At 35.5% G+C, this 26,311-nt stretch overlaps 1 protein-coding gene across 1 annotated transcript in view; it reads left to right on the top strand.

The window, feature by feature from the left end:
- Positions 1 to 26,311, top strand: part of CFAP47 (cilia and flagella associated protein 47) — a gene marked incomplete at its 5' end in the record, with an annotated part of 257,080 nt that overhangs the window by 19,412 nt on the left and 211,357 nt on the right. The window contains 8 exons of the mRNA XM_088159355.1: positions 722 to 799; positions 1,330 to 1,474; positions 2,998 to 3,092; positions 10,368 to 10,494; positions 13,248 to 13,348; positions 14,451 to 14,607; positions 18,237 to 18,432; positions 19,722 to 19,931. Coding sequence (XP_088015481.1) covers positions 722 to 799; positions 1,330 to 1,474; positions 2,998 to 3,092; positions 10,368 to 10,494; positions 13,248 to 13,348; positions 14,451 to 14,607; positions 18,237 to 18,432; positions 19,722 to 19,931 — 1,109 coding nt within the window. The remainder of the gene's footprint in view (positions 1 to 721; positions 800 to 1,329; positions 1,475 to 2,997; positions 3,093 to 10,367; positions 10,495 to 13,247; positions 13,349 to 14,450; positions 14,608 to 18,236; positions 18,433 to 19,721; positions 19,932 to 26,311) is intronic.

The raw sequence follows: 26,311 nt of genomic DNA, 5'->3' as shown, positions 1-26,311 counted from the left end.
TCATGAGATAAGTGAGACTGGGAGAAAAGGGTCTGAACTTTACTACCATTTCTGACTGATCCTGGATTCACCATCTTCTGGGGGTGTATATATTATGCTTGTTAAACCTAGTATTCATTTATTTTTTCCATTTTTACAACAGATATAATATTCCCCAGAACAACAGTATCTACCTTGTACCTCTGTCAAGCAGTGTGTGTTCCAGTCCCCATAGCTGCTAAACAGAGATTTCTCCTGTTGGAAAAAACCGCTCATTCTAGAAACACAGCCTCCTGCAATATTATTTTTGCCTGTAGAATCGGGAAAGACTGGTCAATGGTCTTTCTTACAACTTTGGGTTGTGGTTTTTATGTTTGTTTGTTTGTTTTTATTTTTGTTCTTTATTTTTAATTAACAGCTATATCTGTCCCAGATATGCTATGCCACAAATGCATGATTTGAAGCTACTTGTCACTGGAATCTGTATATATATGTCCTAGAAAATGAAGGCATTTACGTTATCTCTTCATATTTCTGCAGCAAAAATGCATTATATTATGACGGCAGAGTTATTTTCCTATTTTCAGTGCAATTTTTTCTGACGCTCTCCACTCTATTTGTGGGATAGGATTGGGTTGTTTCTTTTGTGTAAAACTTTTTTTCATATAATTATGACAGATTTGGTGAGATTGTTATGTTGAAATGACCTTGTCCACAATCCCAATGTTGTCCCTTCACTTAGGTAGCAGTGAGGAATGCAGCAGAACTCACACTTAGGATTACTGGATTTTCAGAGATCGCTGAAATTGACATTGATGTGGTAAGTGTGAAGAAATCGTAGCAATTGGTAAGATGGGTTAAGTATTTTGTTTAATCTAGAGTCAAAGTGGCTCCTCTCTACTTCATATAAACTAACTACCCAAGAAAATTATCAAAGAGACGAACTTGGGAAGATATATTAAAACCCAAATGTACATATAAGAGTTACACTAAATGAGAGCTGACAGCTTCAGTTTTTGAACTTGACAATCTGGAATAAGTATGTTAAAAGGGAGAGGATTTCTTAAGGTAATTATTGCAAAAAATACAATAAAGGGAAAAGTAAGTCGCTGATCTGAATCATGAAAACTTTGTGATGGTGTAACTGAACTTGATATTAAATTCTAAACTCTTCTATTTTGTGTCCTGAAAAGATTTTAAAGATAAGGGTTATGTGAGACTATTGGTTAACCAATACTGCTATTATGTTATAAATTGTGAATCTTGCACAACTGTGTTTTTTCTTATTATGTTCGATTATAAACTTGACTTCACAGTGCTTTGACCCATTTTTCTTCTTTAAACTTACAGAAAATATTTGAATATAAACGTATTAATGTTGGCACTACAAAATCAATTCCATTTTTGCTCCAGAACAAAGGACAATCGTGTACCAGAGCAGAGTTTGATTTTTCTAAGTATAAGGAATTTAAATTGAAAACTGAGGACAATTCAGGTATTTGCTTTTGCTACATCAGAATTTTCATTAAACAAAGAATGAATAATTCTGAGAGAAAATCTGTCAGACCATTCCTGGTAGCCAAATTTTCTGATATAAGAAAACCTAAAGCAATTATTTGAAAAGTGTTACTTAATATAAATTAAGAGGAGACTTTTTGGTTTGCCTATGACATTTGACAAAAATAAATATTTGCAAAATGTCAAGTTGCCTGTAGATTTTTCACCCATTTTTCCCCCCATAGTTGCTAAGGTAGAATAAAAAATCTGAATACCCTCTCACTAGTGAAAATAAAATATTAAAAAAGCCAAACAATTATATTAACTTCCTATTTATGGACTCATACCCACTTTTTGACAATGTTTACCATTTGATTATTTCATCACCGTTTTAAGGGTTCAGGCTTTTCTTTTTCCCAAAGGAACAATGTCTGCAGGTTGATGACAGGGTTTCTGTTCTGCATGAATGCTCAGCTCAGGAAGTTATTGGGGCAGTAGTGGAATTAAATTCTTTTTTGTTTGGTAGAACTAGTGCAGAGTCTTATCCAGCACATAGTTGCTCATGGCTTTACTACTTCAGTCATGGCATCTCCTGGGATCTTCCACCATCATTATTCACTAGAGAATTTTGCAGGGAAAAGAGGCCTTATAAGCAAAGCTGCAAACTTAGGAAATCAAGATTCTTTCTTTTGCAAGACAGCATTATAAAATTTAGGTGTATTTTAACGTTGAACTATATGTGGATGATGCAAAAAAATGATCTCCCAAGATTAGGAGGGTTTTCTTACCATGTGGTACACTTAAAAGGGAAGGGAAGGTGGGGGCTCCTAGTCAGTCATCTTGCAAAAGAAGTGTAAGGTTCTTTACAACAGGCAAGCAGCCAGCGTGGGATCAGAGTCATTGCACATGATCTTTGGATCAGAGTTTGTGCTTGAAACCCATCCTGTGGCATCCAGTCAGGTTCAGTACTGAAATGGTGAATACTGGATGAATATTCCATGGATGGTGTTCCATGATGGATACTGATTTTGGAGGAATATTACCTTTCCTGGAAACCTGTTCTTCTGCCAGTACCTTAAAATTGAACATGGAAATCTGAGAAATGAAGCAAGCCTTATTGGAAATGTAGATTATGCCTAAAAGTAATTTAAACAAAACAAGTTTCAGCCAACTATTTTTATCTCTGTGGTATTAATTTATTATGTAATTAATTATTTTAGCTTAACACTTTTTATTCAAAAGTAAAGGACAATGTTGTTTCGGGGGTTTTTTTTGTCTGAAATATCGTGTTTTTCCAAATTAATAACTTCCATGAAAATTGCTGGTGAATAATACTGCCCAAAATTACCTTCAGAATCCTTATGGGAGATACTATATTCCACTGTAAATTTGTTAGAAGTGCTTCCCATGCAAATATGTAGATAGTTGATACTGGAAATCACTTTGAAATACTGCAGCGATTATAAAGTTGCTGTTTCATGCAATAGCATCTGTAATTTGATTCTGAATTTTGTTTGGCAGTGGTTGACCATTCTCGTTCAAAGCCCTATTTGTATTCAGTTTACTTAAAGGAAATGTCGTCTGTGAAATGCTTCTTGACATTTAAACCACAAAAGGTAGGTGTATGGAACAGTGGTGATTAAGTTAATTACAATCATGCTCTGCGATATTTCTGTGGTGGAGAATAGAGACTTTAAATAAACATTTTAGTCTGTGCAAATGACTGTAAGTGTTTGCATACACAAAGAAAACACATTAAAATTAAAAATGAGGTAAACTTATACTGAAATGCCGTTCCATGCTCATGAAATCATTCAACAAACCAGCAGCCACCTTCTTTTTGCAGCTGTTCTCACCTGAATTTCCAGATGACCAAGAAACTGCAAATGTAGATGAGTTTTATGTGTCATAAAGATTGGCAAAGTTGCTTTCTGGTTGAGCTATTTGAGTGGAAAAAATTGAAGATATGAGACTTTAAGTTACTTTTACATCTGAAAATTAGCATTTTATTGGCAGTAACTGTCAATAGAGGGATGCTCAAGTGAATTTTACATTAACCCCATTGAAAAATGCTTTGGAAATTGAAGGTTTGGGGTTTCCACAAGTTTGGAGAACAGTGAACTGCAAGAAAACTTAGTGTATGATACCATCAACCAGTTTCAGATCAAGCAGCGGGAGATCACTTCTACAGCATATAAACCCATTGCATTATCTGCACTTTTACCTTCAAAATGAATAACAGATATTATGCATCTTGAAAGAGTCAGGAGTATTGTTTTTCCACCACCACCCACCTCCCACTCCTGCCTACCCAGCAGTATAAAACGGAATTTCTTTGTTCAAAGCATCATTCAAATAATACTTGTATATTATAGGCTGTGTCTGATAATGTGATTTCTTGTGTGTATACATGGAGTGAGTTTATAGCACATACACTACTCTGAAATGATTTTTCCTGACAGAATATGAGTCAATAGATTTATAAAAAATTCCTTTTGTGGTATGGCAGGCCTTGACTTTAGGGAAAATGAATCGTTTTTATATATTTTTAAATATCTTGATGCTTCTAATACAACACTCATAAGCAAGATAGCAGAATTAGACTGGATACAGTGTCAGGAGAGCATGTAATTGTATGCAAAATGGTACCTATCAAAATGGTACTCTATCAAAATGATAGAGAATATCATGAGTGACCTATAATCAAACTGTGGAAACTCAGCAAAGGAAAATACTGGGGTTTTCCTTTAAGTAGGAAGGGTCAGTAATGGGAATACAGGAGCAGATAATGCTCTTGGAGCAATCTGTGTGTATGTCATTGCAGGCCACAAGCTGAACAAGAAGTAAGAGCTGAGATTTACTATACCAATAAGAATAATATTAATAAAGCAAGTAAAATAGTTATTCTAATCAGGGATGATAACACTTCAGCTATACACTTTTCCCATGTGGGATGCCACGTTTAAAGAAAGAAGTGGGACAATGCCACTTGGAAAGAAAGAAGAACTCCACTTCCCATTGTGACATTTGAGCTCTATTCCTATTTCCTTTCCTTATCAAGTTGCAGGATAGAATAAAAGTAGAAATGTTGCTACTGACAATGCTGTAAATTGAAGCGACTAACAAAATTAATATTTCTGAAGAAGACTGATATAGTAGCTTGATCTCTGTGTTTATCTTGTCACCTGAACATGATGTTCAGGATTGCTGTTCATTATTGCTGTGTATGTCCAAGTGTCGTTTCAGACTGATGTACATTGGCTTAAGTGAAGATAAGGTTATGCCAGTAGGAAGTCTGCTTTAATTGTGTTATAAATTTGGAAAAACAATTTTTACATTTGATGGGATCAGTTTTGTGACTGTTCTTGCAAAAAAAAAAAAAAAAACCAAAAAAACCCAACCACAAACAACCCTTAAAAACCAGAACAAACAAAAAAGGCTGTAGAATATTGCACCTATTAATTACAGATTTTTTTTTCAATTTTCAAATTCTGGGTCTAAGTGTTTTTCAAGTCTTAAGAATAATTTTTGGCAAACAGAAGTAACTTCCTTCAGAAATAAGGAAATAAAAACTTCAAAAAGGAAATTTTCTTGGGGCCCTTCATAGCCAACCAATAAGTGTTGCTTTAATTAAATGCTTTTACTTCAGTTTCCCTTCTCCCTGTGTGCTCAGAGTCCTTCTGTCTCCCTTTGCCCTGGTGCTGGGTAAGCTGGTGCAGCCAGTGGTGCCCTTGTGCTTCCAGTGTGTTCCTGGCTGCCAGGAGCAGCTCAGTGCTGGACAAGACATGGCCAAGGACCCTCACAGCTCCCAGCCCAGGTGAGCACCTCTGGGCTGGTGCAGCACTGTCACAAGAGCACTGACTAATGTTAAATGAAGTTACCCGGTGTGGAATTACTACAGGCAGCATCTGGAAGTATATGTAGCCCCAGGATGCTGTAGCTTTTCTTTCATTTAACTCCTGCAGTGTAGAATACTAATTAAAAACATTGTTCTGTTAAGAAAGTGGTTGAGGTACCAGCATCTCTTACTGTGATCAGAAACTTTCAGTAGTTACTGATTCTTAAAACATTTTCCTTTGGATCTAAGCTCTTTATTATTCTATCTCATCCATAGTCTCCATTTTCTCACCAGATATATTTCCTGGTTTTCCAGTTTTGAAAAAATCCCCAAACCTCTAATCTCTGTGTGTTGATCTTCCCCTATTCAAGTTTCACTGTTGCAAGTTTTATTTCCTGCCTCTCTGCTCTTGAACAGCTGTTTCTCTGATCTCATCTCTGTTTTTTTGACAACTGCTCTTCCCCAGCTTACCTCCCAGCTGCTACAAACCTTCTGTATCTCATCAGGTCACATTCTTTTCTGTCTGCCTTCTGGTTTTACTAGAGCTTCCTGCTGTTGTAGTCATTACTGACTACAACACTACCTTATAAACCAACAAACCCCCACTATTCTGATGTTTTCTTTAACAAGTGGGTACTAGGGCTAAGGAAAAGTAAAAATAATTCAGGAGCACTGCTAAAAACATAAAAAAGCATGAGATTATTTTAATGTACTTAAAAAATTTATTAAAGCTACATGAATTATTAATGTAGGGTTCCAAGTAATTTAGTCTTGAATGCAGTCTTGAATTCTGCTAAAAAACCCTTCAGATCAACAAATGTAGTACATATATTGGAACTTTGAAGAGCTGCTACAATTCTCACTAAAATATAATATGCATTAATACATTGGTCATCAAAAGATGCTCTTAGAGGTTAAATGTCTTGGCATGCTTAGAAAAGAAACCTTAAAAAATGTTGAGCTAGTTCCTTCAGTATTCTGAGTGAGAAAATGGAGTCCATGCATTATAGATAAGGCTGGGATATTGCTCAGACACAGTGTGGCTGTGCCTTGCTGTTATTCCAGTGTCTTTGAAGGTGTTAGAGGTGACAGGGCTCTGCACCTCACTGCAGAGTTTAACCTTAGTGTTTGGTGGCTGTCAAAGTCAGAGCTGTCAGCGAAAGCAGTATTGATATCATCTGTATCTATATATTTATATCTGTTTATCTGTCTATCTCTGTTTCTCCAGGCAGGATGATCCCCTGCTCACAGAGGTCCTGCAGGGTCTGTTGGGGAAAGCATGCAAAGCATAGTGCAGGAGTATAGTGCTTCAAAATTAGTGTTTTGGTTTTTTTGTTTTTTTTTTTTTTTTTAAACCTGCTGGAAAATAACAAATTCCAGCTTCTTGGAAAAAGGACAAAATGTACACAGCTGTGTAATAATGAAGCCTTTGAGTGCCTTTGATTGAGATGAGTAGAACAAGTCACACCTGTCAGAGTTTATTGCTTAAGCTTGTAGGGAAGGGACAGGTGTTTTGGTGGGGGTTTTTTTGTCCTTTTAAATGACTTTTTTCTTTTCTTAATGAAAGAATCCATTTGTCATGTAAGAGGTGAATTCTGTGGAAAATCTGCAGCTGTGGAATTACAGGGTATTGTTGCATCATCTCTGACCATATACAAAAGAAAGATTTAATTTTATTGCAGTGCTTTGAATGATGGCTTTGAATAGCAGTTACATTTTTCATTGTGGAAGCTGCTTTTCTGTGATATAAACCAGGGGGAATGAAAGATTTCAGTATATCTGAAGGAAAACTCATGTTAAATTTGAGGGAAGGCTGGGAGAGTGTATTGGATTCAGTTGCAGGACTTGAACCCTCGGTTTTGCAGTTAGGTTTAAATTTGAATCAAACTGATTTTTCTAATGTACACTACATTTTGTCTCCTTGTATCCCGGCTAAATTTGTGTATTAGAGATATAAATAAAGAAAGTTTAAGGTTATTTTGAAAATAACAATACTTTTTTTGTACTTTCAGATTGCCAACTGACAGCTATGCTTCTATTTATTTTGATCCATGAATTTTATGTAAAAAACCATTTTACTTGTAATGTTTGGGGTAGTTTTTCCAACTTTTGTTTGTTGTCTTATACCAGGTTTTTAGGGCCAAGGCAGGAAGCCATTCAGCTATGTTTGCTCCCCAGTGTTGAGCTCAGAGCTATCAAATTGTTCATATCAAACTTAATTCATAAATCCAAATGAGTTTTGGTACCATAGCTTTCTTAATCTGACAGATTCTTTATAACCAACAGCTTCTATTTGTTTATTAATTCTAGCAAGAAAAACACAAAAAAAAACCCCACAACAAAAAGAAAGAAATTATTTTAATAATCTGAATAAAACTTTGCAATAATGTTATTTTTATTTAAAGAGTTGTTAACTTCTGGTGGTAGCCTGAGCAAACATCCATTTTCTGGCGTGCTTTGGAGGTGTTCCCTGTGAACACATGACAAAAAACTCATTTGTCTCACCTGTCTTTTTAAAACTTCTTTTGAAATATCTTAATTCTAAGACTCAATTTGTAGATGATGCCTCCTTTCCAACCAACATGCATAATAAATGTACATCAGGACAGGAAAAATCTTTCTTATAATGATATTAACAAACGGAAGGGTTTGTGAAAAAACTCTCTCTAGGCTGCTTCCTTCCAGCCCTTCCTGCATTCTCTGGAGTGAGAAGTTAAATGCAGCTTCAGGAAAATACCTCAATGGACAAGTAGCTATTAAGTATTCATAAATTATCTAGAAAGCAAGGATAAGTCCAGTAATAGTCTAAGGATTTATTTTAAAAATATTGTAATTACTTTTTTAAAGTATGTAATCTTGCAGAAGAGGGAATTTTCTATTGTGGAGTTTGAAAAATGAAAAATTAATCATAAAGAGTTTTGTTAATATTTATAGAAAGAAACATAATGATTCTACTTGCAAAGTGAAGTCCTAATAACTGAAATGAATTTTTAATTCTGTTTCAGCAATATGTGTATGAATTATAATCTGATTTCTACTTACATAGAATTTTTAAAGGCTTTTTCATGTAATGTAGTTTACATAATGTGTAGTTAATGTATGAATAAAAGAAAAGATCTATGATTTGTTCTCAATTATATAAATACATTCCTATGAGTTATGCTGGCCCTGAATTTGTGCCATTGTACTTCATAACAAAAGCAGGTTTTCAGTGAATATCATGATCTACATGTAGTGAATTGAGTCTTTCACATATTTGCTTTTGTTTGCCAGTTCTTAGAAAATAAACCCCTTGTTGTATAGTAAGACAAAACCAAATTTTCCTGATAGTTGGGATGAAAAACAAGTTTTGATTTTCTGCTTTGGGAGAGGGATGAAGGGATTCCATCTTTTGCTGTCTGGCCTAAACATACCAGCATTGATGAATAACAATTGCAGTGCTAGACTGCACTCCTGTGCACAGCCAGTGGTGTCATGAAATCTACACTAGACTAAACATTTTAATATCACCAAATGTAAAAGAATTTAGTTTTGTTACAGGAATGTATTTTGAAGACATAACTTCATGAGGTTTTTATGTGGGTGACTTGAGGTACTAAAAATAGAAGCATATATAATTCAAAGCAGGATATTTTTACTCAATTTTTTTTTGACATATCTTGAACTTTAGTTACTAAAATATTAAGTGTCAATTTTGAAAAGCCAGTTATATATTATAAAATCTAATCATTATTAGATTTGAAATATCAATATGAAACAAGGGACTCTGGTAATCTTGCTGCAAAACTTGCCCTCATTCCATATTTTCTTTGAGCTAAGGACAAAAGACAAAACGTTCCACAAGGCTCAGCACAAACCTCCCCCTCCAGGAGTGTGTAATTTTGTGTCACAGACCCTGCTGGAACACCAAACACTCCCAGGGCTGTGTGCTTGCTTCTCAGTAGGTGTTACAGATGGACATGTGCCTCATGCCCTGGCTTAGGACAATTTTGGTTTTCTTTCCTGTCATTTATATATTCTGCTTGCTGCCACAGATGTGAAAGTGAAGTATGATGCACTATTTTCTGCAGGTTTTGAAAGCTTTTAAACGATTCATAACATCTTTATATAGCTGTTTTTATTGCTTTTCTCTAAGCAGCGTGAAGATTTTATAGGTTTAATTCCTTTCTAAGATTTCAGTGGCCTTCAAGGTGAAAACAGGATTTGAAGGACTCTAACAGTGGTTTTAGTGCAGAAGTTTTGGTTTTTTTTTTTTTCTATTGCATTTCTTAAGGTTATCCATACCTTTTGTCTGAGGAACATACTACCTTAGTGTGTTGGTCCTTGGAAAGACAGAGCAAGAGGCAAGAAATACCTCTTTGAAAGTGCTTTTTGAAATAAATTTGGCTTTTCTGATGCAGTCTGTCAAAAAAGGGATTCTGTACAAAACATGCCATTTTTTAAGTTCCAAACCCCATTTGGGAATGTGATAACACAGATAAAATGAGGATCACAATCACTGGAATTTAGTCTCCTAGAATTCAGTGGCATTTCATGACAAAGGTTTTAAGACTCATTTTTTCCCCAAGGTTTCTCAATTTTGACTCATATTCCACCCTTGATCTCAGAGCCCGTTTTGTTTGTGCTGGTTGTAGTGTAATGGTTGACTTTTGCTCTTCAGCCTTTGAGAAAGGCTTCCATAACTGATGTAACTTTGTTTTCTCTCCTTTTTGCTCACATGAGCTGCATTTGGGCCATGGCTCCAATCTTTTTTCACTCATGAGAGTGGCAGGAGTGGAACACAACACTGGGATTTACCAAAAGCCTTGACTGTAGCTCTGCTGCTACCCGTGATACTTTTGGTCATAAAGCTTTTCCTTAATGGGGAAAAAAATACCTGGGCACTGGTTACTTGGAGAACTGATTCTGAGTTCCAATAAATGAACATTCTGTTAATATCACGAGGAAGTCCAAAATTGCAATAGTTCTGTCAAAACAGCAAGCCACTCACATGGTTCAAAAGGTACCTACGATGTTTTTGGGAAAGTGACCACAATATTTTTTTTCCCTTTAGATGTCAGTATGGGACTTCACTCTCCCAATTGCTACTCCTCAGGCCAGTCTCCCACCTCCAGATCTTGCCACGCATGAGGCACTCCCGGTGACCCCGGCTCTTCCATTCTGTAGAGTCAAAGCCAGTGGTGGGTAAACCAGGGCCTTGAAGACCTGCTGGATGTGTATATTCAGAGAGATCATTTTGCTTTGCAGAGAATGGCTACTTAATTTTAGTTTTTATGATTTGAACGTTTCTCGGAAACTCGAAAAATTTTCATGTTTTGATTCGTGTTTTTAAATGTGCTTGAAGCTGAACTTTCTATACCTAATCATGACATAAAGTATTTTCTTTGTGTTTGCCATTTGCCATTTATATAAGAATAGTTTACCAAAACGTTTTTGTGTGTCTATCCTTTTATTAGTATTTCTAGACTACATCATGCAAATGCCAGTAAATACAGCAGTTCCTCTGAAAAGAATGGAAAAGTATAATGTCAGCCATACTCTTTTGTAGAATTCTGTCAAAACTAGGATCTCTAGCTGTATTTAAAATTCCTTTAAAATGCCTCTGCATGGCCCCTCATCCCATCTGGCTTGTCAGAAATAGTTAATAGCCAAAGTTACAGGCCATTTGCCTGCAGCAAAGAAATTGATCTTATATAATTCTTGTCTGCTTTTCTCAGAAATAATTTGTGTTTCTCTGTAGTCTCCTATTTTATTCTTACTATCATGCATATCTATAAATTGTGAATATTTTAATACACTGGCTTTCCTAATCTCAGTTTTTAATGTATAACCACTTTTTATTTGAGATGGGAGTGAAGTACTGAGTGTCTTCCTAGAATGATGTTTGTATAATGTTGAAATCTATTGAGAGCATTGAAGAAGGCTTGGCCAATGAAATATGCAATGTGGGGTAAAAGCAACTCCCAACTTATTAGGATTTGTCTATATTTGGTTTTTTCTCCCTTTTTTTTCTCTGTAACTTTAACTTAAGTATTTTGAGATTTTTTAAAATAACAAAGAAATCTGAGAGACCTTCTTTAGATCCTGTCATGAAAGTAAATTTGTATTAAATGTTTCTAAAATATACTTAATTGAAGAACATATAGAATAAAGGTGGATGTACATTTGTATATGAGATTATTAGGAAACACATCTCTAAGTAAAAATAGGAATCCAAGTCACAAATTTATAGTGCAGAAGTGATTTAAGTGATGTGAAGAAAAAAGAAAATGTTTATTTTGCTTTCCCTTTCTCTGTGGAATAGATGCAATCATTAAATCTCATGGATAATTGACAATCTTATCTAAATTTTATCACAAATTTGTATTTCTGCTATGTGGAATTTCTTCAAAGTACATATATTGACCAACAAAAAGTAACAATATAAAAGTGAATACATAATACTTTCAAGTCTAAGAAATAGTTGAAAAAATAAAATGTGGTTTCTATTAAAATTTGAGTATTGAAATTAAATTCTTACTGGGAATCTTTATGGTCTGGGAGGAGGCAGAAAATTCTAAATAAGTTTCTTGACCACTCAGTATTTCAGATAATCATATGGGTGCAGGCAAATAGCAAATTATTTGTACTGTTAACAAATGAACTTGATGATTTGTTTACATTCTGACTTAAAAACTATGTCTGTTATGAAATAATTTCAGATTGTCACATTAAAAGTAAAACTGAGTAGAGATGTATCTTGCAAGTTCTAAGTTTTGATTTGACAAATATGCATAACTCTCACCGGATGTTTATGGCACATTTTTCTGCTCTTACAATTTTTATTTTCCTGGGATAGTTTTTGTGGTTGACTGGGATTGAGACTGAACAGGACAGTGTAGTTGACACTCAATATCTTATATTGCTGTTTATACTCAGAGTTGTTCACCCTGAGAAAAGAATCACCCTGAACTTACATGTAGGGTAAACTTACATTTAGGGTAGTCAGCCCAGTCTATTAACTTCAGTGTAGTCCATATGTTTTCAATCCATCAGGAATCTGTTTTTTGATTTTTTTAATAAACAAAGTTTGTAGACTGTTTCAGCCCCTGGGAAGGAAAGCAGGTCTCTTACTTAAATACTTATAAAAATTTTCCCTGGGAAAGAGTTTATCTGCATGTAAGAAAGAGCTGAAAGAGAAAAACCTCGAACAAACCAGGACAGAAAAGTAACTGGAAAAGACACAAGTCTAATGTAAGCCTGGTACAAAGGGAAAGTTTGTACAATCAATGTGATGGCCTCATGGGAGCTGACATGCGTTTTATAGACTTTATATGCCAATGATTTAGAGAAATACAGATAATATTCTTGTTTACATAATGTGATATATGTGACTAGGAAATTCTTTGGGCTTTTTAGGGGGAGAAGAGAATTGATCAACTCTGGGCATGGAGCAGATGTGCAGATTTTAATAAAAGAACCCTGTGTGCTTGCTAGGTTCATTTCCAGTCTTGTTTCCAAGAAGATGAGCCTGTGGGAACATATACCTCTGTTTTTTTCAAATTCCCACTTTAAAATTTAATATGTTGTGATGATTTCTTTGTTGCAGCTCTATGAAATTAAGATAAATGCTGTTTTATATAAAATTTTCCAAGTCTTGTGTAATGATTAGTATCAGAAATGTAAGTGCATTCATCTGCAGAAGGAAGTTCATATGGCTCTTGTGAATGAAGGAGAGGTGCTACAAGTCTGGTAGATATAAAATTTAAATAATTTTAATGTGACTAAAGAATCATAAGTTAAATTACAGTAATCATGTATATAGTATGGGAGCAACAGAAAGGGGAGAAACATTTTTCTTAAACATGTACAGAAAAAATGATTTTATGAAAGTACTTTGAGAAAATATTTGTTAAGTGATGCCGTATAAACATTTACATTTTTTTTTCAATAGCAACTGAACCAGTATTGGGGTTCTCCTCAATGGAATTTAAATTTGAACAACATTTGAGTAACATGAGTTCCAATACTGCTGATGGGAGTATGAGCTCTCAGGTAATGACATTGTCATTGTAATTTTGTTCAGTTTTCGATTTCCTGTTTGTCTTTTAATCATGATAAATTTTCCCCAAAATCTGAAATTGGGCTTGTGCTAACTCTGACAATATGAAAATGTGAGCACTCTGAGAAATTGACCAGGAATTGTATAAGAAATGGATATGAATAGAATAATTCTGAAGATTTTCTGCATTTGCCTGTACCAGTAAATGAGGCAGTGATGGTGCCAGGATGCAACTGATTTGTGCTATGATGGGCCACCCAGTGAAACTGCTGTGCCAGTGCCTTGTATGGTACTGACTGTGCCAACTGACACTCTCCTAAAAAACTCCTTTTCATGACTTACGGCTTAATAGGGAAAAAGCCTCTAAATATATTTGCAACATGGGTAATTTGTATGAATGCAAAACATAATTTAATGTAAGTTACTGGTTCTAATTCCTTGGCTTTGGTTAGAAATTAGAAAAAAATGTTTTTGGCAATAATGGAAACACTTGAAATGCTATTTCAAGTGCATTCAGGAAACAATGATAATACCAAGTCAAGACATTTTCTTAGCTAGGCATATTTCAAAAGCTGAGAGAGTAACTCTGAGATAAAGGAATTTAATTATATTTTTTTGTTTCCGCTGTCATCTTATTGAATTGAAAGAGTGGGTTTTGAAAATCTATTCTAAACTTTCAGTTTCAACATCTCCACCTCTAAGTGTAGATTTGAGTAATGTGTTCAGTGCTTGCTGTGCTTCATTTTTACGAGGAGTAAGTCCTCAGTTCTGTTTGGCTAAGCACTTCCACTGTGATGCTTTGATCTGTTTACCTCACTTAAATGAGGTTTTTCCATTATGGAAAGAAAGTATTCTCTTTGTGAATGTGGTGAGTGACTGGAAAGCATCTAGTCCGTGCAGATAGACATACTCACCTTTTCACCCCACAAATACAATAAACTGAGTTCTTCACTTCCTAGTGGTTTTTAGTGCTATCTTGCTTTCCCTCTGGTGTGTTTGCATAAAGAATGCTTAGGAGACAGCAATGTGAAAAGTATCACGGTGTTTGCTGCTTTCCCTCTTTCAACATCACTCCTTTTCTGAAAATATTTCCAGACCCTTGTCCTGAAGTCTCTCTCAAAAGAACGTGTGATGTGGAAATTGAATTTTGGTGGAGACAAAAATATGGAAGATGGTATTTTCAGATTTAGTCTGAAGCGTGGATATCTTGATAAAGAAGAAGAAGTCAGTATTACTGTGTTGTTCTGCCCTCGTAAGTAATTTTATGAATTCTTCTATAGATTGGCCATTTGCCTAAATATGTTTAAATGGGTTTTTATGATGAATCAATACTAGTACTAATTTTGATCAACTAAAGGTTTTTTTGGTTATGAGAATAAGACAGCTGCAGACCTAACAAAAAGCATGGAATCACTGGTTTTGAAAATGCATTGTTTAAAAAGTCTGCTTTGCACACAGAAAGCATCAGGTTTTTCACACATAAGGAATTAAGGGCTGGGATAGGTGTATCATTTTCAGTGCTGCTACTTCAGGTGCTTTTAGGTTGACTGACTTAGGTAGTAAAGCTTTCCAAGGGTACTTGGAATGCTCTTGAACTTTTCTTTAAATAGTCCTAATTTAGATAAGAATAGAAATTTCCTGACTCAATAAGATATAAAATCATTTATCTATGGTATTTCTGGAGTAGACTGGTCAAGCAACCAATCCCTAAGAAAAATATGTAAAATAGATTTTTAACAAAACTTGGGAGAATGAAGGAAGATCATAATCAACCACATAACTCCAGAAAAGGAAGAGAATAATAGGAAAATTAGGATTCTGCTTTTTTTCCCAGCCAGGTGTTTAGAGTAGAGAGTGATACACAAGATTCATAGGGTGTAATACTGTATGTGAGCTGATAAACCTCACCAGCAATGCAGCTGATGCCCACAGAACCCCGTCCTGCTGACAGTTTCAGTGCAGGACTTTTGGGGCTGCAGCACTGTCAAGGGGAAGAAAAGTTGTTGTGTCAGTTGGATCTGATGCTGAGTCAGCAAGGGAGCATTCCTGTCCTAAAGACAGATGTTGCTGTTATTCTTTATCATAGCACTGAAATCTATTACCTCAATTGAGCACTGGAAGCAATTTAATATAAATAAAGAAAAATAGACATATAAGATTCTTGTCATGAGTCTGTATGATAAATTGAGAAGACTTCATTAAATATTGTTCTGTAAATATTATGAATATGCAAGAGCAGTGTTTAATTACAATTGTTGCTTGGAGTTACTTATGTGTTGCAGACTGTGAAGCAGAGAACAGCATAAAATAAAAGCCAATATTTTGAATTGCTGGATAAATTGTATGTGTAAATGCATACATAAATATACATATACATAAGTATGACTGATAAATTACTGTAATTTGAAGTTATCTTTATTTTTGCTGTGTTCCCATATCTTTTATTTACAGAAATTCATATATAACTGTAAAGATAATTACCCTTAATTCAATGTTCTAAGTATTTTCCCATGATTTATAGCCTACTTGTGCTGTACCTTCAGTACATATCATTACTCTCTCTTATAAGAGAGCATTAGATACATCAAAACCCACACAGGAGACCTAGTTAATGAACATGGGGTGCTAATCACTTTCATAGGCTTGTGCTGTATGGCTGAACAAACCTTTAAATGGACTTTGAGTGTGCATTAGGGTAATTTATTTAAATATGCTGCAGTAGATATTATGATAGAGTACAAAATGTTATAATAAACTGCAATGTTTAATTAAACATTGAGAGAGCTTATGTTGGTGGTAAAATCATGCTACCGTTAAAAAAGTATTCTAAAAATAGAGATTGTCAAGAATTGAAGACATATTCATGTGATGCTCTTCTGCTGTTTAATAGTATAATTTAATAATAATAATAATAATGTAATTAACGGTCTAAAAAACTTTTCATTATATCTAATTGTGATATGAAAAAAATTATCTGCAGCAAAGGAAGTTACAAGGAATTTGTGCTCTTAGGTTCCCTTACTGGGAGTTCAGAGACGTTGGAAGACGTGGTGATTGTGTAATGGGCACAAATGACACCTTTGATACTTTGATTGTGTTTTTTAAAATATTTTTTTCCTGCAACAGCAAGATATTAACTAGCTGTGACTTTTAAAAAATTCTGTGAAGAAATTATTTGTTCACTTTCGATTTGTTTTTTTTTGGTGGGACACTTGTAAGTTCTAGCTATCTGTGGCTTTTCTGCTTTGAAGTCTGTATTTCACTGTATGCAGATTGCTCAATGGTACCTATTAATGTTGAAGGGATGTAGATGCAACACCTGAATTATCATAAGGTCCAAGGCAACTAAACTAAAAATATACTTTTGGGAGACAAATGTAGGAACTGCATAACCATATAATACAAACTTAAGAGGGTGAGAGGAGCAGAGGGTGTTTTTCCTGTTTTCTCATAAACTCTGAAAATGTATTATAGAGTTAATATTTCTGGAGAAGAGAAAATATTTCCCATATAATTCTACAGATTTTTTTAGCCCTTGGAAGATTTAGATTGACAAATTGTTAAGTACCATCAAATATCGCTGAGGAAAATGTTCACATCTACTGGACTAGAAATGAATGGTGGTATATCAGAATGGTAACAACAGCCCAGGCTTTGACAGTGGTCATGAAAAGTGTGAAAAGCAGAATAAATTCATGACTTCAGCTGTCAGTTCAGGGCATAATTCTCATTAATTTCTAAGTAATTTATTTAACATGAAATATCCTGAAAACACTGGTGCTAGGCATTCCAAACTAATGAGCAAATCTTAATAAATGGCAGAATTCACTTTTTTTTTAATCTTTGTGTCTCTTTAAAATGATCATGGTATTGCATTGTCCTAGTTTTTCTGACATAAGCAATAATTTATTGGTGTACATACTACACTGAATTTTAGTGTTGATAAATGTGTGGATCCACACACAGAATGATCAGTGATTCAGGGTAGGCACTGTCTGTTCTGCTCTTTGGGTGAGCCAGGGATTCTAGGGCATGGAAAATGTAGATGGAAAATTTGTATGAGAAAAGCTTAAAACTACTATTGTCTAAGTTTGAGACCATGGTTAATACAAATGTTTAAAAATGTGAGTTAGTGACAGTTGCACATTCTTTGGTACTGATACATGCTCCTGTGCTTTTCTTCCTTCATTGTATTCCATCCCTATGGTATTTATTGGATATGCCATTTCACTTTACCTTGTCATACACATGGATGAAGAGAGGACACCAGAAATAGTTAAAGGACAGGCTCATACATGGGAGGAGCTGGTATAGAACATCCTTTCTTACAAGCTTGTAAGGAAGAACCTGTTTGGCTCTTCATTCATCTCCATGACTCTTTTCTGGTGCTTTCTCATCTTTCCTTCATGAAAGGGCAAAGTGCCAGAGTAAGATGTTTTCCAGTTGCATCAAAACCTAGAGGCAGCATCCTTTTAGCCTTCTCAGCAGTATTGTCTCCTAAAGCTGATTTATATTTAAAATTGAAGTAGACAGATGTTGCAAATAGTGCAGCAGATTCCCATTAGAGCTGGTTTTCAGTTTGCCATTTTCATATATATTAATGCAATAAACTCATTTATTGCAGTTAGAACTCAGAAAAAATTCTGACAAGTTAAAAATCTGTGAATTTCTGGTTTGCTACAGGCAAGTGTTCTGAGATTTCTTAATAAATACTCTTGTGATACAATATTTATGTTATGTTAAGCTATATTTTGAGAAAGAAAGCAGTACTAAATTAAAAAAAAAATAATAACAAACAAAAATTCCAACCCCAAAACTCTTACTATCGCTCTTTTACATTCCTGTATTTATGGTAACATATATTTTTTTAAACCTTTTCAGCAGCTTGTCCTGGGACATATACATCTGAAATATCCTTGTATGTAAATGATAATCCATTACAATACTTGCTAACATTGTCTGGCACACTGAGGCTGCCAAAAATAGGTTTTCATCCCCCCTTTTTAATGCTGATGCCAGTTCCTCTGGATGTGGAAACTGAAGCAGTCGTCACCATCATCCCACAGGATTTTATAAGGTAAAAACCTCAAAGTGAATTTATTACAGGAATCCTGAATAATTCTTTGTTTCTTTCACTTCTGAAAAAGGGAATTAATATTTGTTTGTGAAGGTTAGTATTAATTTTCTGCTCAGCAGAAGAATCTGTATATTTAAGAGAAAATTAATGTAATTAATATTGTTGAATATTCAACAAGCCTGTGCTTAAACATTCCTGCTTCTTGAAGTGTCTATCTTCTGATATCTTCACTCTTTAAATTTATATCAGAAATATTAAATTACTATGGATAGCAAAGATACTAAAAGCAGAGACTTACCAGGATTTTTTATTGCATTTAGTCAGATACTAAGGTTTTAAATCTTATTTGTTATTTTATTTTTTGTACTCCACTGGTTTGAGGTTTAGCTACTTGAACAGTTGGTGGGATTGCAGTTTTTTGGTAGTTTTTTTCCCCCCCCTTCTTTCTATGTGAGGTTTTATTGAAAAGGACAGCAGACATGTTTTAATCTTACCACTTGTCACAATAAAAAAATCTATATATTTTTTATTTGTTTGTGGATCATTCACTTTGTCCTGTTATTTGAATTTAAAAGGGAGACTTTTTGTAATCTTTGTATAATGCATTATAACCTAGTATTGCAACTATTCCAATTTTTAAGATTCAACTTTTCTGTTTGTACTTAGCAAAGAGCAGTCATATTTATATGTATCATAGGTATCATTTCAATACTGGAATTGGAGCAAAGATTTCCTTTTGTTGTAAATTAATTAAATTACCTTCAGGTTATTATTGTCTCATCTTGTCTGAGTTGTGCTGATTTATCAAGTGATTTGTCTGTTGTCAGTAGCTCAGTGGTTGAAACTGAAGGGAATCCACATGGGCCTGGCTGCTGTTCTTATTGCAGAACTGAAACCTATGACTGTAACTACATACTGGAGCATCTTCACAAATTTCCCCTTAATATTTCTATTTTACAACTTGCTTAGACTTATTTGTGCAATAGTGCAGTTTAATGAACACTAATGAAAGTTTTAAGTTACAGAAAACTCTTTATGCCCTTTGTAGCACAGTTAGTAGAAATTTCATTTGGATGTTCAGATATTGTGGGTCAGCATAAAATGTTCAGATACATACAAAGAAAACAGAGTAGCATCTAAATGATGGAATAATTTTATTAATTAGTTTCATTTGATTTACATTTTAGAACTAAAGTTATTATTCTGTATTCAGCTGTGAATGTGTGAATCTATTAATTTATTACTGCAATCCTGTGACCACAAACACCTTCTATTTATGTTTAACACAGGCCATCACGAATTAGAGTTCAACTTCCTGAGCTTGAATTTCCAGATGGTACCAGGACTTGCCCTTTTTCTGTGCAGTTCCCAAAGGGACAGGATATTGTTCTTTCATCAGAGGGCACAAGGAAGGAACTGACTTGCCGTATCAGCTTCAAATCATCTAAGCCAATGTCATTTTTAAGGGAAATGCTCTTCATCGATGAAGATGATAACAGGTAATGTGTGCAATTCAAATTCACCTGGGGGAAGGTTCCAGACTGACTAAGTTGGATATAAGACACAGAACTCACAAGGGTTGGGTAAAGGAACACATGAATCCTCTGAAAAAAAAATGAAAATGGAAGATAGAAATTTATTTCTTTTTTTCAACTGAATTGCAATTCAAAACTAAAAAATTCAGCTCAGATCTCTAAGGTAAAATTCATCAAAGTGTCTGTCTTAAGGTCTGTTTTAAGATCCCGTTCATATCTACTGGTAACTCATCTCTTGTTCAGCTCTGCCAGGGATGGGATGAGAGGGTGTATGCAAGAGCAAGAAAGATGGGCACTGTTGTGATTAAAGTCATTCCTGTGTTTGCTGTTTTCACTAAAGCAACTATTTTGATGGAAAAATAATTCCACCTTGCAGCTTAGAATAGGCTTTTTTCTAAACATAAAACTGAATTTTATATTATTTTGATGCATGGGCTATGGATCTTTAAGTTATTGCTACTCTCTGGGTTAATATTTTATATTTTTCTGTATATATCTTGTCAGCCAAGAATCTATTTCATATTAAGTTTATTTGATTCTAGGATTTAATCGTTGTGTAGGGTGTGATTCATAAATCTGTGTTAAAGCTTTCTGTACTTACAAGAAAAGGATTATTCAAGCTTATAATCTAGTCTGAAATGTAGCTTCTGAGCAGGCACAATATTTAGTTTTAATAACTTTTTATATGATGCACTAGCAGCTTCTCAAACCTTGTTATAGAGAAATGAAAATTTGTCCTGTGTAATAAAATTTTTTCTATATTTGGCATTAAAAGGAAATAAAGAATATGATCCTCAATTTAAGGCAAACTGAATGTATTTTTAAAAAAATGATAGGAAATAAAAGTCAGCTAAGTAATGTGAACAGCCATTCCTGCTTGTGAGGGTGAAAAAAATTCATGCTCCAGAATGTTAAATGATCTTAGAATTGTTGCTAGGTTTTAAAATGTAGAATAAAGTATTTTTTAAAGGACAGAACTCATAACAGCAGTTTGTATATTGGATTTCCTGACAGGCAGTTGAGTTGGGGGTGGGCTTTAGGAGCAGGTGATATAAAACCTGAGCAAAACACAGTATCAGAAATAAAAGAATTATGTGTATGTCATTGGTCAGTGTGGTAATATTATTCATATTGGCTTTCAGATGAAATTATTTTTATCATAACCAGGAAGAATTCTTTCCTTCATTTAGAGAAGTCTGAGTAAGCACCCAATTCTGTAATCCTGACCGTTTACTTATTCTTCTAATAAAATCCATGATAATTTATCCAGACTTGGATACATTTATCCAAGTCTGGATAATGCTGTTAATATTATTATGTGCTTTGATATTACACTCTGTAATAATATGTACCTGCAATTTCTTGTTCTCTGCATATCTTCCCTACATTTCTGCCAGCCCCCATGGGAGCCATGTGCAACGTGTTCAAACTTCAAACCTGATTCAACTAATTATCTAAGCATTTGAGCAATTTGTTTCAAAATGTGTATCTAATGAATTTGAACTGCTTTGTTAATTTGAGTCTTTCTAAAAGACAAGATTTCAGGGTCTTCTCGGTCTTTAATAATAAAACAATGAAACCCATAACCTTTTATAACACCTATAAAAGCTAACTGGTCTTGAAAAAGTTCCTGGACTGTTTAATAGGCCGTGAAGTCTCACAGTATCAGTTGCTGAAGATGTATTAATTTGTCAGGTGTTCTCTCTTTATATATCCATAAAGTGATAATATGTACTTTAAAACGATTTGAACTAAACTTTTGAACTTGAACTCCTATCCTGTGATCTGGGATATTCTTGTTAAAATAAGCAAGTCAAGATTTTTAGAGGTTGATAAAATATTGTATTCTACAGCTACTTAGAAAAACAGCCTTAACTTCTAAGCAAAACTAATTCTAGGCATATTTCAAAGCAGGAATATTGAGGAGAAAAACGCTCCATAGGGGTTGACCTTGGCTGGATGTCAGGCACCCACCAAAACCTCTGTGTCATTCCCCTCTGCAGCTGGAAAGGGGAGAGAAAATACAATGAAAGGTTCATGAGTTGAGATAAAAATAGAAGAGAGATCTCTCATCAAATATCTTCATGGGCAAAACAGACTCAAGTTAGAGCTATTCATTAAATTTATTACTAAAAAAATCAAAGCAAGATAATGAGAACTAAAATACTACCCTAAAACCACCTTCCCTTCACCCCTCTCTCCTTCCTAGCTCTACCTCTTCCCCCAGCAGAGGAGGGAGAACAGGGAATGGGGGCTGTGGTCAGTTCATCACACACTGGTTCTGCTTCTGCTCAGGGAGAGGAGTCCTTCCCCTGCTCCATGGGCTCCCTTCCATGAACAGTTCTCCATGAACTTCTCCAATGTGAGTCCATCCCATAGGCAACAGTTCTGCCCAGATTGCTGCAGTGTGGGTCCCTCTGCCATGGGGTACAGTCCTTCAAGGACAACCTGCTCCAGTCTAGGTCCCCCCATGGTCGCGAGTCCTACCAGAAAACCTGCTCCAGGGTGGGCTCCTCTCTCCACAGGTCTGCAGGCCCCTGCCAGGACCCTGCTCAGCACAGGCCTCCCATGGGTTCACAGCCTCCTCTCAGCATCCCCATGCTCCATTTTGGGTCTCCTCCACGGGCTGCTGGTGGATCCCTGCATCCCTGTGCCCTCTGTGCCTGCAGGTGGATCCCTGCATCCCTGTGCCCTCTGTGCCCTGCAGGTGGATCCCTGCATCCCTGTGCCCTCCAGGGGCTGCAGGGGCACAGCTGCCTCACCGTGGCCTCCCCAGGGGCTGCAGAGGAATCTGAGCTCCAGCCCTGGAGCAGCTCCTGCCCCTCCCTCTGCACTGACCTTGGTGTCTGCAGGGCTGCTCCTCTCATTTATTCTCACATTCCTCTTCTCTGGCTGCAATTACATCTGTGCCATAACTTTTAATCCTAAGTATGTTATCACAGAGGCCTGGCCACCATTTCTAGTCAGCCCAGCCTTGGTCAGTGGCACATCTGCCTTGGGGCTGGCTGGCTTTGCCTCTGATGGAGGTGGAAGAAGCTTCCAGCAGCTTCTAAAAGCCACCCCTATAGCCCCCCCACTACCAAAACCTGCCCATACACACCCAATGTACTCTGGGCTCTGTAGTATTTTGCTTTTCTGAATTCAGGTCTAAAATGTCAGTAGAATTGATTCACATAGCTTACACTTAGTCCTAAATAATAATGACTTTTTTGCTTTAAAACAAAGTGAATGGTAGCTAGACAATGGATAGTTTTGGATTTGGCTGCTTTACAGAAAACATTTGAAAGACAACAGACAAATTTTTTTATAATAAAACAGTATTGAATGTAACTGTAAAATAAAATTGAAGAGATATATGGTTGTCTTTTATGCAATAATTAACTGTGTGCACAGATTCCATTAAATGGAACATGTGAAAGTGCATTTATATTCTTTTAATGACTGTTTAGATAAGAATTTGCAGTTAATTCCTAATATTACTTTAAATCTTTATACTTTCTTTTTGCTTCTTTGACTCCAAAGCAGAAGAAATTACTCTTCCTTACACAGGACAGATAGGAATTCAGAAGTAAAAGTTAACATAAAATTTAAGACTGTCTTGAGCAAGTATTTTAATAAATGAGAGAAATATTTAGCTATGACACATTTCACAAACAAAACCCCCACGGCATGTTTATATACTTGTTCTCTGATTATTGTTATTATATATTTTAATTTAATGATGATACAAAGAGTTTAGCAGAAAATAAATTTTTCTGCCATCTTGATTGAAGTAAAATTTCGCTTACTACTTCTGAAAATAAGTAGTAAACAAACAATAACAGAAAATTTTTTGCTCTGGGCAGCAAAATATACTAAATCCCCACATGTGGTGTAGAGGAGTTGGTGTGTCATTGATAACACAAGTGTGCTGAGGTCTTTTCCTCCCATGTTGCGCAGTTTTCCCTTCCCTCTCCCACTGAGAAGCTATGGAAACTCAGGAAATTTCTGAATTTATTCACAGTATTCATGGCTGAAACTTCAGGAAGACAGTATGTCAGAAAATTCAGCCTCTAATAACAGTATGATAGAACTGAGACACAGTCACTAATTCAATTACAGATTGGTTCCAGTTGTTTTGATAGTCCATCAGATCTCAGTGTCTCACAGGGGAAAACGTTCCCTTTGCTCTTGGGAAACATGCCCAAACCATCCAGCTCTTTAATAGGCACTGCTGGCAAATGTCAAATCCATGGATTCTTCTGGCATGCCTGGGAGAACAGGAGCTGTCAATTTCTTTCAATATCATTCACATTACGTGAGAAAGCAGGGAGCTAGGAAACATTGGAGTTCTCAATATTTGCATGCTGCTTTTGCAGCATTCATCTGACCTAGGAATATGTTGGCATTTTACCTCAGATAGCTGGGAGTGCTTTTGAAAACAAGGATGGTCCAAACCCATTAATCACTCTGTTCTTTTCTGTGCTTGTGGCTTTCTGCCATTGTGATGGTCCCTGAGAGATGAAGTATTTCTTATTCAGGAATTAAGTGCTAACGTCACTGCTGCTACTAGAAAAAAATCTGGTTGCTTTCCCAGCTATAAGTCTTACATATAGCATGAAATTATGTGTCAGCCACTGTTCATTGTTGTATTATGTTGGTTGCTGGGGAAGCCTGAGCTCCTGCTACAAAGCATAAAAACCCTTCAGGGCTGGGGAACTGTTTATTTGTGAATAGTAATGGCAGAACTGCCATGGGTCATCTTTTCCTCTTTCTTCCAGTTCCATCATCTCTGGATCTGTTCTAGGATTTCTGAGGAGAGGAAGGAGGGCAGGACTTTATTGATGTTTACATTGCAACTTCTCTGCATCTAATTTGTTTTTATTTTTAAAGATCTATAAAATGCCACACTCTTAGGTAAACTTTTCTTTTGTCACGAATCAATTCTGCAAGCAATTTGTTTTGTTTCCTAAACTAGCAGTGTGAGATCCTCTTGAATATATTTTTTTAGTTTACACAAATGATATTGCAGCAGGAATTTGTCAGTTAGATGCTAATGGATTTGGATTTTTCTCATTAGAAATTTAGTGATACTCTGCATTACTTAATGAATACTATTGAAGAAGGGTTAAACTATGCTTACATATTTAGAACATTTGGGCTACACTGATACAAAACAAATCTTTTGTTTGTACTTAGGATACACCTGAAATGCCATAGAGCAGATTAAAAGGGATAAATACATTTTGATTTGGGTTCTTGTGTCTTTCCACAAACATTAAAACAAATAAATTAATGAAAGGAAACAAAACCCCCCCCAGAGTTACTTTAAGAGAAGTGAAAGAGCTTCTCATATAAACTTCGTTTTACAGTGTTGAATGGTATTTTTTTTGTCATCACAGTTGGAGCTTTACCTTCTGGTGATCAAATGTTGGTAACCACAATATATTTAATAGCCATTCTGCTGTTCTGTGTTCTTTGGAAATACACTTTAGGGAATAAACACTGGAATAGGAGTGGCAATGATGGTTCAGGTAGATAACAAATTTTTACTTGCTTTAGTAAGCATTGTAAAACCAAATACACTGAATAATTTAATGTATTTAGTGACACATTTTCTAGCTTCATGTTTGCTAGCAATACAGGTACCTTTTATTCCAACAGGATAATACAGACTTTTGTATTATTTAATTAAACTCTACTGTAAATACAAATAAATATCTTGTATAAGGCCTCTAGTTTTGCAACATCATTTCATTAATGAAATTGGAAGTAAAGGTCAGTGGTGCAAGAAGCTTTTACACGTACAGAATGCACATGTCTTTGTTATCTGTCTTCTGTACTTGTATGCTAGTGTACACTCTTCTCTCTGGTGCCCTCTTACTCAGTTTCTCAAAGGCATGTGATAAATACTTAGCTCCTAGCACCTTCACTTTTCTGCCATGTGTGCTTGTGAATGGAGTGGAATTATTTGAATCTCAGATGAAATTTTTAGGTACAGACTCATTCTTGAATTTTATTTCAAATAGCACTTCTGGGTAAGTGGGCAGGTGGCCAATAAGTTAGTTGATCTTTATTTTCACAGAATGCCTGATGTTGGAAAGATCTTCAGAGATCATCTTGTCCCCCCTTCAAAGAACCAACTCTCTTGCCCAGTTGATTTCTCTTAGTGTCTTCAAGGATGAGACTCCATAACCTTCTCTGGGCAGACTTTTCCAGTGTTTAGCCACTGGTTTTGGTTTTAGTTTGTTTTTTTTCTCTTATGATGAGACAGAATTTCCTGTGTTTCAGTTTGTACTTTCTGCATTTTGTGGTCTCACTGATCATCACTGAGAAGAATCTCCTTCTTCCCTACTCCCTCTCAT

This window comes from Sturnus vulgaris, chromosome 2 (genome assembly GCF_052056855.1).
Source record: "Sturnus vulgaris isolate bStuVul1 chromosome 2, bStuVul1.hap1, whole genome shotgun sequence".
Classification (NCBI taxonomy): Eukaryota; Metazoa; Chordata; class Aves; order Passeriformes; family Sturnidae; genus Sturnus; species Sturnus vulgaris.
This window is presented reverse-complemented; position numbering and strand designations above follow the sequence as displayed.